Below are 12,293 nucleotides of genomic sequence, written 5' to 3'. Positions count from 1 at the left end.
AGGTGCGTCATTCACCCGCGACGCTGATACGGTTCCTCCACCGCGGCCCATGCGAAGGTTCCTACTATGGCTTCCAGCGGGGTCCCGGTGAGCGCTGCTGGCTCGGCTAATGAAACTCCCGAAATACCGGACAACGTGGGAGATTGGCTTCGGGGCGTCTACCGCTTTGCCACAGATAGGAATGACTTCCGGAGGTAACCGAGCCCAAGAACTTGGTCCTTCTCTGGCCCTTACGTCGGTATTCCCCTTTCTCGCGAGGCTGGCGCCTCAGGGTTTTTTGTTTTTGTTTTTTGGGGGGTTTTTTTTGTTTTTTTTTGAGACGGAGTCTCGCTCTGTCGCCCAGGCTGGAGTGCAGTGGCGCGATGTCCGCTCACTGCAAGTTCCGCCGCCTCCTAGGTTAACGCCATTCTCCTGCCTCAGCCTTCCTAGAAAATGGGACTACAGGCGCCCGCCACGACGCCCGGTTAATTTTTTTGTATTTTTAGTAGAGACGGGGTTTCGCCGTGTTCGCCAGGATGGTCTCGATATCCTGATCTCGTGATCCGCCCGCCTCGGCCTCCCAAAGTGCTGGGATTACAGGCGTGAGCCACCGCGCCCGGCCTTGTTTTTGTTTTTTAACATTGCCAGCATTGTGGCGTCTTCGTAGCTCTGCCTGTGCGTCACTGAGGTCCTTGGCCAGGAGGGAGAGTTCCCGTGTGGCAAAAGCGATCTTTCGTTCGTGTGGCTGTATCTGTATGTCACCCTGATCAAGGGAAGAGGTGCCAGCACGTAAACAGGCTTTTTTGGCGCTGGACTAGTGCTGTCGCTGGGCTTTGCGGATCTTACTTTTCTTTTTTTTTTTTTTTTGAGACGGAGTCTCGCTCTGGCACCCAGGCTGGAGTGCAGAGGCGCGATCTCGGCTCACTGTCCCTTCCGCCTCCCGGGTTCAAGTGATTCTCCTGCCTCAGCCTCCCCAGTAGCTGGAATTACAGGCACGCGCCACCACACCCAGCTAATTTTTGTGTTTTTAGTAGAGACGGGGTTTCACCATCTTGGGCAGGCTGGTCTCAAACTCCTGACTTCTCGATCCACCCGCCTCGGCCTCCCAAAGTGCTAGGATTACAGGTGTGAGCTACCCCGTCTGGCCACATTTATTTCTTTTTGAGACAGTCTCGCTCTGTCACCCAGGCTGTAGTGGCACGACCTCAGCTCACTGCAATCTCGGCTCCCGGATTCCAGTGATTCTCCTGCCTCAGCTTCCCCAGTAGCTGGGATTACAGGCGCGCACCACCACACCCAGCTAATTTTTGTATTTTTAGTAGAGACGGGGTTTCACCATGTTGGCCAGGCTGGTCTTGAACTCCTGACCTCGGGATCCGCCTGCCTCGGGCTCCCAAAGTGCTGGGATTACAGGCGTGAGCCACCTCACCCAGACTTATCTTACATTTATTAGGCACAACAATAAACTCCAAATTCCCACGTGGGTCTTGAGCAACCTGCCATGTCACAACCATGTATTAACGCCTCGGGAAGGTGGTGGTGATGGAAGCTTTTTCCCCCAGTACATTTCGTTAACTGTACAACAGATTCAGTGACCACAGGGTTAGTAAAACACATTTTTTTCCAGGAACTTGATACTAAATTTGGGACTCTTTGCTGCGGGAGTTTGGCTGGCCAGGAACTTGAGTGACATTGACCTCATGGCACCTCAGCCAGGGGTGTAGCCAAGTAGGTAAGCACTGAACCACACCCCTGCGTGTCTTAGGAGACCTAGAGACTGGGAGAAGCAATGTTTTCTGTCAACTGTTCACGAAATGTACAAAAGAATGTGATGTAAAACCCTTAACTATTCCTAGTTAAATGTGTTTTCAGATGTTGCAAGGGATTTAAGTATCTCTTACCAGTTTCCCTCCCATACTTTTCTAGTTCTAATGCCACCTGTTGTCTTATCCGATTGCAGACAAATGGAATCCTGTGCTGAACCCGAATCTTCCAAAAAACAGCCTACAATCTGTGACCACCACAAGATGTGCCCTGATGGCAGCTGAAGTTTGATTCAGATGGGCACTTTTCTTCCCTCTCCCTGCCTAGTTTCCTTTTGTTCCTTGAGTCCACGCAGAATTCCATTCTCTGGTCAGCAGACAGGCTTAAGCTAAAGTATGGCCTCTGTTCTATAAAGTTCTGTACATAGTTCCCAAGCTTCTGCAGGGGGTGATCTTTGCTCTTGTCCTGAGAAATAACAGTGCTGTTTTAACAAACATTTGAAATAAATACCACACACAAAGGCAGTCATTTTATTCTTTTAATAAGAAACTTTTGCTTACAAAAACAAGGTGTAAAAAAATTTACAAAAATCATAAAAACATGATTTATATTTCACACTTGAGAGACAAAAACAAGCCCCAAACATGGATTTTAATGGAGGTGGTTTGCTTCATTTTAAAAGGAAGGAAAAAAAAAAAAAAAAGGAAGCTGTAACCATACATTGATGTCAACATAGCATGAAGTTTATTCTTGAAGAATTTACATTGTTGAGCAATATAAGGGGAAGAAGCCATTTGGTGTTGCATAGCATTTTAGTGCACCAGATGGGTTTTCCAGGCACCAGGGAGGCATTGTTGCTGGAATAGTGAGGTTTGGTGGCACAAAGAGGGCAGTGATGTGTAGGGGGAGGTAAAGTGAAGTAAGCCTGGGCAGTGGGCACTAAAGTGACACTGCTGAGGAAGCCGCTTCCTTCAGGAGGAGATGTTTTGTGACCCTGAAATTGATGGTAGTGCTACTGTCCAGGGTTTGGGGGCTCTTTGGAAATGGAGTACGTACGGAACTGGCATGTATAAACTTGTATAGCCATAGAAAGGGGTGGATAGAAACGGGTCCACCATGGCAATTATTTTTTTCTGGTCAGTTTACTAGACATTAAAAAAAATACTGCTTTTATGTGCCAAGTCTCCTATGAAACTAGTGTGGGATTAAAGGACATTAATTGGAAAGGAGGGTCAGTATATATGGACCACAGTGGCCTGTTAAGAATGACAGATGTCTTTAGCAGTTTGTTCACTACTAAAGATAAACAGGACAAAATAGTCTTTCCTGACCTTGCTGGCGTAAATATTAAGAAAATTGCTTGAGAATTAAATTTTTTTAGTATGTATATAAAAACAGCACCATTCTTTGTATAAATCAGATAGATCTTGAAGATGAAGCCAAGACCCTTGAGTCTACACTGGGTAGACTCTGAGAGGTTTATATTTTACTGGGTATTAAGATGAAGGATCACATGAGAGCAAAGCTTAGCTTAGAAGCCATCACCTCCCAAATGGTGACCAAGGAGGAAACTTTTAAGCCATAGTATAGATGCTAACCCCCATTTAAGACCCGTATCAGACCACTTGCTAAGACAAGGAATACCAGCACCTCCTGTTCTTTATAGGAATGGAACTTAGATCCTTAAAGGCTGCTACCTGATATACTCATGACTGAACAGTTTTATTTGATAAAAACTTCCAAAATTGAAAATCAAAATCCAGCAAGAATTAAGACATGGCAGCTTCCAAAAGCATAATTCAAATTTTATTCAAAATTTACTGTTTTGGCTTCAAGTAAGTGTTTACTGTTGGTTGGGTTTTAAAGCCATAATGATGGTTGAGTAAGGATTCATTTATTTATTTTTAAATTTTTATACATTTTTGAAAAGATTTCAAGTCTGTTTCCCAGGCTGGTCTTGAGCTCCTGGCCTCAAGCAATCCTCCCACCTTGGCCTCCCAAAGTGTTGGGATTACAGGTGCTAGCCACCGTGTCCAGCCAATGTTTCACTTAAACTGGCTTAATTATTCAAAGTGGTTAAGAATTTAGTAAATAAAACTACTTAATCTACAACTTTCAAAAATTGATAAGTAATCATTAATTCTGTAAATGAAGGAATTGGCCTTCATTACTGCCAAAACAACATTTTCCCCAAGGAAAGTCAATTTTATATCCTGTCACACTTTTCAGCCCTGGCTAGTTAACACAGTACTATGAAAATCTCTAGCTAGATTTTAAACGAAATATGCCAGTGGAAGTATGGAATGAGTCCACAAAAATGAGTGTCACAATGCTATAGTAGCTATGGTGTATTTAGTGCAGAGTGTGGGTTGAATAAGTACACAGTAATTAAAGTCATAGTCTTGGCCCAACAGAACAGTTATTAAACGTAAGATACAAACTAAAGTCACAGTCATATTTAGAAGGCGCTTTTCAGCTTTAGTGCTGACTTAAAAAGTCTGAACCACCAGGAAGATGCGTGCTTAACTAGTTAAAAAATTAAATGGCCATGGAAAGTTTTACCCCAAAGATACAACCTCTTCACTTATTTAGTTCAGTAATGAGGCTGAGGGACCCAATTTTCAAGTGTGCATTTGAGTGGTAAACTTTTAAACACCATTTGGTGAAGTTTCAGGAGCTCAGTGGAAACCTTAAGGTCGGAGTAAAAGAAACTGGCTGTAAACAGCCCTGCAGTGAAGAGACTGGGTCTTAGCACCTTCCACAGCCACTCAGCACCATCTCAGTCAGTGCCTGCCGGAGGGGGGAAGGGCATGGAGAGCTAGGATGGGTGCCTTCTCTTTTGCACCACTCCCTTTGCATATTACACAGTGCACTGGCTTGCCTTACAATCTGTGGTTCACATACAGAGGTTTTCTATACTGCTCCCGGACATTTTTTGCAAAAGAACATCAGAACCAATGAAGGTACCACTTCAGGAGGAATCATTTTTGTTTGACTTCTGCTATATGTTGCCCAGCATTAGTCATTGTTTTGATAAAGACTAAAAGGCCTTTTCTGAACATTTGTGCTCTCCCAACCACCTGGGAAAGCATCCCTTCCACTCACAAGATGTAACCTCAGATAGGGATATAGTATACATTTAAGAAGGGGTAGCCCCCCAGCCTGATTTTAAAAGGCCCAAGTTAATGTATGGAACGTGACAAGGGAAGTGAAAAACAAATGGAGTACATAGTCTGCTTGAAAAACAGCCATTTGATGAACAGTCACAAATACAAAGAATTTGGACATTGTAATATAATTTTAGAACTTGCTGGTAAGAATAATTTGCATTCACACACAAGAAACATGAAATGCTTTTTAAAAGTCTGTGAACCAGATGTCCTTTAAACACTACACAGACCCATTTGCCACTTGAAATGACAAGAAATCCTTTCCCTTAATCTTTTCAATTCCATGCAAACCATAATTGAGTACAAGGCACCAAATTTTATGAATTGTATAAAATTAGTTCACAAAGCTTTGTCAGTAAGTAAAACAAACTCCATTTCTCCCTCCCGGCCTGCCCACCCTCCTCCCACCACCCGCCATCCCCAACCAAGTTTTCATTCTGCACTACTGTCAACCTCTCTAGGGCTTATGCTGGGGCATGCCCCACTGCCAGCCAATCCACCTCATTGGTTCTTCCCTTATACTTGGATGGAGCTGTAAGCACAGCCAGAGTAGCAAACTCATACAATCATTGACTCTAGAAGCCTTGCCATTAAAGACAAAAATAAACTCTGCTATTGAGTCCATAGGACACATAACACTTCTATAGTTTCCAATTTTATTCATGACATTTTAAGAGACGTCTGAAATTTTTTTTTTTTTTTTTTTTTGAGACGGAGTCTCGCTCTGTCACCAGGCTGGAGAGCAGTGGCGCGATCTCGGCTCACTGCAACCTCTGCCTCCTGGGTTCAAGCGATTCTCCTGCCTCAGCCTCCCGAGTAGCTGGGACTACAGGCACGTGCCACCACGCCCAGCTAATTTTTGTATTTTTAGTAGAGATGGAGTTTCACCATGTTGGCCAGGATGATCTCAATCTCAATCTCCTGACCTTGTGATCCGCCCGCCTCGGGCTCCCAAAGTGCTGGGATTACAGGCGTGAGCCACCGCGCCCAGCCTGGAAATTCTTTACAGTGTAGCACTGCCCCCCAACCCTGCCCCATAACTCCAAGACTGAGGGGCTGGATCAAAGCTGGCAAGAGCTCTGACTACCATTTAATAACAGCTTCAGTTCCTGGCTGCCAAGGGCATTCCTAACTATTTTTATACTAGCATGGATGTTCATCTCAGAGGCAACCACAGATATGAGAGTTAGGCTAGATTGAGGTAAAAAAAAAATCCTTTTTGAGGGCCTAGGTGCACTCATCTTGGCTGGCTACAGCAGCAAGTAAACATGCCAGCCAACTAACTACAAAGGGTTCCTGGAACGAGACTCTTAACTACTTGCCCTGGGAGAGAAGCAGGCCCATTAAGGTTCAGTTAGGAGACCTTGGGTTTGATTTGGCAGCATCTAGTCAGCTTTTACCTGGTTATTTTCCTCTCTTTAGAATGATTCAATTTAAGATGCAACTGAGACATTTATCTATACCCAATATGTAAATAAATTAAAGGCAAAGGGACAATTCACTCACAATAGCCATTGGCTTATGCAGCAGGGAACTCTTTAATAAAAAATCTCCTTAAATACCAACTTCTTAAGTGTCTAGTGCTGCTGCCTCTGGGTACCTGAGGTGTCTGTAACTGCAGTGGGCACCTTTCACAAATGTGTAGCTCAGTGGAGACTCTGATGTTAGTTTCTTTTATTACTTTGATATATGCGTGCTCAGCTAAGCACTTATTTCATGAAGTCCTTAATCTGCTTAATAAATCCTTATAATATTTGGTATAAAACTATTTTTTAAAATTAAATTGGAAGATCTTTGAATTTTCCATTAAATGTTTATTAGTAATTATCCCCACTGGACAGCCTGAGGGGTAAAGTAGATGCTCTATTAGTTCTTCTCTATCTTGTAAGTTCTCTTTTTCTAGAATAATAAATATAGGATTCAATGAAAGATGAGGCACGATTCATAGTTTCCTTCCCTTTTTACTCTCCTTGGTTTTTTTGAGTTAATGGGCTTTTCTATTGCCACAAAAAGTCATTACTAATCATGCCGACTTAAAAACTTGGATCTTGAGAGTACAGCTTCACATCAGAGCCTCTGGCAGCATGGACAGCGGTGACACTTTAAAACAGTGTCCAGGAGAGGGTGAGCCCAGGCAAAGCTTATACAAAGAAGCCTGCAGTAGACAATATAAACCAAACAGCATAAAAAATGCCATACGCTATCGCTTCTAAATAAAAGCTAAATATTACAGAAATCTCACAGTGTTGGAAAAAGCAAGTTTAATTTAAAATATAGTCATTCCTTCCCTATCAGGGTGAGCCATTTTTTGTCTGAATTTCCTCCATGTCTCAGTGCTGCCTGGCAGGGCCTATGGGAGAGTTCATTTCAAAAAGTCAACAGCAAATGCTACAGATCTGTGCGGGAAATGTGGCTCATCAACATTGCTAAAGCTATAATCCTCATTCTTTAGCCTCGCTTTCCCCACTTCCCACCCCTCCCCGAACTCCCTTCCACATCTACTCCCTTCAAGTGACAACTGTACTTCTACCTGAATTCAAACATTAATACGATATACTCAGTCAAAAGATGAGCATTTATAGTGACAGGCTGAGTGAGGCTCACTGCAGCAACCACAGCAACAAAAGTTAGGGTTTGCATTCACTTTCACCAGCAAATCTAAGTGAAGAACTAAGAATGAAGTGGCACCTGATGGGGACAAGGGTTTTTATCTGGGCAATTTCATTCTGTTTAGAAACTGACCCAATTTAAAAAGGACGATGTATTTTACTAGCACTGGGGGAAAGGACGGGGCACTCTTGTTTTTTTTCTCTGATGGACTGAGTATGGGGGGTAAAGCAACAGTAGGGATTATCAGATTTGGGAGGAAACAGGTCAAGGCCATCGGTAATCAACTCTTCAGATATGTACGAGGTGGATTCCTAAGCAGTTAACATACCCTAGAAAACCAAAAGCTCCCAAACCCTGTGACCATGAATGTTCTACCTCTCCAGGAGCAAGAAAGAAGCTGCAGGCTAAGAAGCTGCATGCTGCACTGAAGTGAGAACGGGTGATAGGCATTCAATAAGCCCTGGAGCACCAGCTATCTCTGCCCACCCTCAATTGAGTTCTGAGAAAACCTAAGAATCAATTTAAACCAAACCATGTGCTTGCCCTAGACCTGAACCAGGGATCTGCTACAGAACTGGGATAGCCAGGAGTGTCCTTTGGCTCAACATGCAACATGTGCTGGTCTATTGCTTCTTTATATGACCTGCCCCTTCTTTAGAATGAAGGGGTATTCATGCCAGTCTCAGAAGTATGGAATGATTAAATGACAGCAGCAGGTAGGGAGGGTATGACATACGAAAACCATCCCATTTTGCATGGGGAAATTTGTTCCATGCATCTCACTCCACTCTTCAGCAGCTATCCCCAAAAAAGGAAGTTTGTTTTGAACCCTTGAAGGTTACTTCCTTTGTGGGAATAAACCCTTTAGACTTCATCTCCCATCTTGAAGCCAATCCCATCCAGCAAACTGCTAGCCCAGGGCCCCTCCTCACACGGTCTGTCCAGGGCTGCTCACATCTGGAGGGTTCTTCTGGTGCTGCAAGGAGGTCCTGCTTAGCAGGGGAATCACATAATGGAGAGAAAACATGGCTGCTCTCCTGTGTGGATATGATTAATTTACTCCCCCTTTCTTCCACCTAGATCCCTCTATATTCAGAAGCAACTGATGAAAGGATCTTCATAGAAGTTACTTCTTTTGTTTTTAGGAAAGGAGGGAACTCCCAAACTCATTCAAAAGAAAGACTACAAAATTTATGACAGGACACGAATCACCTGGCACCTTCTACTCTAGACCCAGTGAGGCAAACCTAGTAATCTGTTCCTGCAGTAGCCTTATTTCCTATAAGAGGAAAGATGTATGGACACCAATACACAAAAGCCAGTCTTTGATACATGCCTCCCATTCAGGAAAATGTCTGTGGTCTGCCTTCATCATTGTTGCTGGACTGCACCTGAGCTTGGAGATGGGTTTCTGAGATTCTTGCATTGCCCTGCACTGTTCTTTGAGTGTAAAAAAGGATGTAGGCCTGGGTTTTGCACACTTCCTCGACACTGCATACATTCAGCTTTGAGTCATTGCAGTGGACCCAAAAACCTAGGAAACCAAAGGAGAAAAAGAGAGAAAATGACTACCCAATTCATATTTCTAGTCAGCAGGCAAAATCAGGAGATGAAGAAAGGGACAGAGAAGTTCTGAATAGAGCCAACCCTCGATGATTGGTGGGGGAAGGGACAGGTAAATGAAACCGACAGACTTCTGTGTATCCACTGGCTTTAACCCCACCAAACCCCACAGTACCGCTTATCAACTGACTGCAATTTTTTTTTTTTTTTTTTTTTTTGAGATGGAGTCTTGCTCTGTCGCCCAGGCTGGAGTGCAGTGGCGGGATCTCGGCTCACTGCAAGCTCCACCTCCCGGGTTCACGCCATTCTCCTGCCTCAGCCTCCCGAGTAGCTGGGACTACAGGCGCCCACCACCACACCTGGCTAATTTTTTGTATTTTTAGTAGAGACGGGTTTCACCATGTTAGTCAAGATGGTCTCGATTTCCTGACCTCGTGATCCGCCCACCTCGGCCTCCCAAAGTGCTGGGATTACAGGCATGAGTCACCACGCCTGGCCGACTGACTGCAATTTTTATCTTTGTTTTCTTCAGGCTTTTTTATTGTCCACTAGAGCCTTCTAGAAAGATAGCTGCAATACTGCAGGCTAAGCAATGGGGAGATGAGGAGGAAGATGAGGAGGAAGGGGAGGAGGAGAGGAGAAATGGAAATAGAGGGGAGTGATAAAGGAAAATTTAGAAGGAACAAAAGTATTTATTCACAGGCTCTGGCTGCCCCAAGGGCTGTGCAGTTCAAGAACAGTGAACAGCTGAAAACACATCTGCAGCCCATCAGTCAGTGCAGTAGCTGGAAGACTCCACTCTGGAGGATGAGGACCTAAAGCACCTTTGGAGGGGCCCTTGCATCCCCACACTTCCCATGGCGGGGGAAGTAGTAAGAACATAGTAAGTGCTCAGTAAATGTTCTCAGCTTTATAAGCTGCGGCTAGTGAGATTTATACAGTATCTCCTTGAGGTTACACAGGTTCTACTGTTTCTGCATAACCAAGAAGGAAACTGGGGTGTGCAGAAGTAGCATTACCACAACAATAGTAATATTATCAATAACCAATATTTTTGATAATACTACAATATCCTCAAACAGTGACTGAATAAGCACTATGTGCTAGGCAACTGCTCTTTTTATTTATTTATTTGAGTCAGGATCTCACTCTCTTGCCCAGGCTAGAATGCAGTGGTGAAATCACAGCTCATTGCAACTTCAAACTCCTGGGCTCGAGCAATTCTCCCACCTCAGCCTCCCAAGTAGCTAGGACCTCAGGTGCACACCATTACGCCTGGGTAAGTTTTTACTATGTTGCCCAGGCTAGTCTTGAACCCTTGGCCTCAAGCAATCCTCCCGCCTCTGCCTCCCAAAGTGTTGGAATTACAGGCGTGAGCCATTGCACAGGGCCTAGGTCCTGTTCTAAGCACTTTTACATGTCAGTTCCTTTTAATTCTTAGAACAACCATACGTTGTTACTTAGTAATATACCCAAAATTTGAATCCAACTTTCATAATTCTTTTTTTCTTTTTGAGATAAGAGTCTTGCTCTGTCACCCAGGCTGAAGTGCAGTGGCATAATCTTGGCTCACTGCAACCTCTGCCTCCCAGGTTCAAGCGATTCTCCTGCCTCAGCCTCCTGAGTACCTGGGATTACCAGTGCCCGCCACCACTCCCGGCTAATTTTTGTACTGTTTTAATAGAGACAGGGTTTAACCATGTTGGCCAGGCTGGTCTCAAACTCCTGACCCCAGGTGATCCACCCACCTCAGCCTCCCAAAGTGCTGGGATTACATGTGTGAGCCACGGCGCCTGACCCAACTTTCACAATTCTTGCCATTGGATTTTCATGTATGTAATTTCCCTCTAGGTAATCCATGGGATGGAAATAAAAGGAAAACAATAAAATGTGGACAAATAACCCCTTTCCGTGTCCCCCACCCCACAGAGTAAAGCGCACGCACCTCCCTCTGTGTTGTAGCAATAGGCTGTGTAGTGTCCTGAGCCAAACCCTTTCCCGTGATGCATGACCACTGCGGAGAGATCATAGGCAAAGGTCTCTTTGTCAAGAGAGGAGAGCATGTCCCTGCAGCAGTAAGGTTCCATGGTTAATACCTGGTCAAAGACGACATGGACCCCAATCTTCTCTCGATGGTTACGGCCAGACCACCTAGAACATGGATATAAGCTTGTTACTAGTAAAAACCGGCATATACAATTGTAGGTAGAGGTAGGTATTAATAAAACAGGGAACTGAGAAAATTAAACCTTCTGGTTTTGGTCTTCCCATCAATAAAATGGTGGTAATCAATGTTCACATTTATTTATTTATTTATTTATTTATTTATTTATTTATTTATTTATTTTCAGACAGGGTCTCACTCTGTTGCCCAGGCTGCAGTGCAGTGGTGTGATCAATAAAGGCTCACTGCAGCCTCAACCTTCCCAGGCTCAGGTGATCCTCCCACCTCAGCCTCCCAAGTAGGTGGGACTATAGGTGCACACCACCACGCCTGGCTAATTTTTGTATTTTTTGTAAAGACAAGGTTTTACCATGTTGCCCAGGCTGGTCTCGAACTCCTGAGCTCAAGCAGTCTGCCTACCTTGGCGTCCCAAAGTGCTAGGGTTACAGTCATGAGCCACTGCGCCTGGCCCATTTATTTGCTGTGAATGTTCCATGAAGTACTCTAAACCTAGAGATCCCTAAACAAGCAATTCAAGCAACAGTCTTTTTGTAGTTTCCTGCCTGCCCTTCTTTTCCAGATTATTTTATATTTCATCCTGAAGATGAACCTCTACATAAGTCCAAGCCAGGCTAGAAAATCTTTAAGCACAGATACCCAGTGCAGGCTGGATAATTAATTACACAGGCGCATGACAGCAAAAGCCCAGTCCTGCTGGGCTCCCACATTAATTTGCCTTAGTGGATGTGAATGATTTAATCTCCATGGAAAACACAAGGTCTCAAGTGAACAGGCTTCCCCTCCCAACACCATAGAAGACATTTGCCCTCACCAAAGCCTTTGGAGCAGCTATTCCCACAGCTCTCACCCAGCTAGGACTCCCACAGCAAGCTCACCTGAATCTTTTAAGGTGCAGCCGGAGAACCTGAGGTAGTCTGTAGATCATTAACTGCTTTCTAGCTTCACTCAGAACAAGGGGTTTGGGATTGGATTTTCGTCGTTTGCCTATGTGGTTTGGGAAGGTATAAGACATAGGTTGTGAA

General features: G+C 44.3%; 2 protein-coding genes across 8 annotated transcripts in view; one reads left to right on the top strand and one right to left on the bottom strand.

Annotated features, from left to right (window-relative positions):
- The first annotated feature begins 65 nt into the window (after nucleotides 1-65).
- On the top strand, nucleotides 66-2,263 carry LOC139363404 (translocase of outer mitochondrial membrane 6). The gene is made up of 3 exons (XM_071097080.1): nucleotides 66-194; nucleotides 1,607-1,711; nucleotides 1,940-2,263. Exons 1-2 carry the CDS (start codon nucleotides 67-69, stop codon nucleotides 1,701-1,703), a joined length of 225 nt encoding a protein of 74 aa, XP_070953181.1. The 5' UTR covers nucleotide 66; the 3' UTR covers nucleotides 1,704-1,711; nucleotides 1,940-2,263.
- A 6,596-nt stretch (nucleotides 2,264-8,859) lies between these two features.
- Nucleotides 8,860-12,293, bottom strand: part of LOC105489613 (ubiquitin specific peptidase 49) — a 98,191-nt gene continuing 94,757 nt past the window's right edge. For 6 of the 7 annotated variants that reach the window (XM_071097066.1, XM_011754564.3, XM_071097063.1 and 3 more), the window contains 3 exons: nucleotides 12,147-12,255; nucleotides 11,032-11,237; nucleotides 8,860-9,057 (listed from right to left, as the gene is read on the bottom strand). In XM_071097066.1, the coding sequence (XP_070953167.1) occupies nucleotides 8,867-9,057; nucleotides 11,032-11,237; nucleotides 12,147-12,255 (506 nt within the window). In that variant the 3' untranslated portion in view covers nucleotides 8,860-8,866. The remainder of the gene's footprint in view (nucleotides 9,058-11,031; nucleotides 11,238-12,146; nucleotides 12,256-12,293) is intronic. The other variant, XM_011754566.3, reaches the window with a different exon arrangement.

This window comes from Macaca nemestrina, chromosome 5 (assembly GCF_043159975.1).
Source record: "Macaca nemestrina isolate mMacNem1 chromosome 5, mMacNem.hap1, whole genome shotgun sequence".
Lineage (NCBI taxonomy): Eukaryota > Metazoa > Chordata > Mammalia > Primates > Cercopithecidae > Macaca > Macaca nemestrina.
Note: the sequence above shows the minus strand (reverse complement) of the source record. Positions and strands in the feature narration are given on the sequence as shown.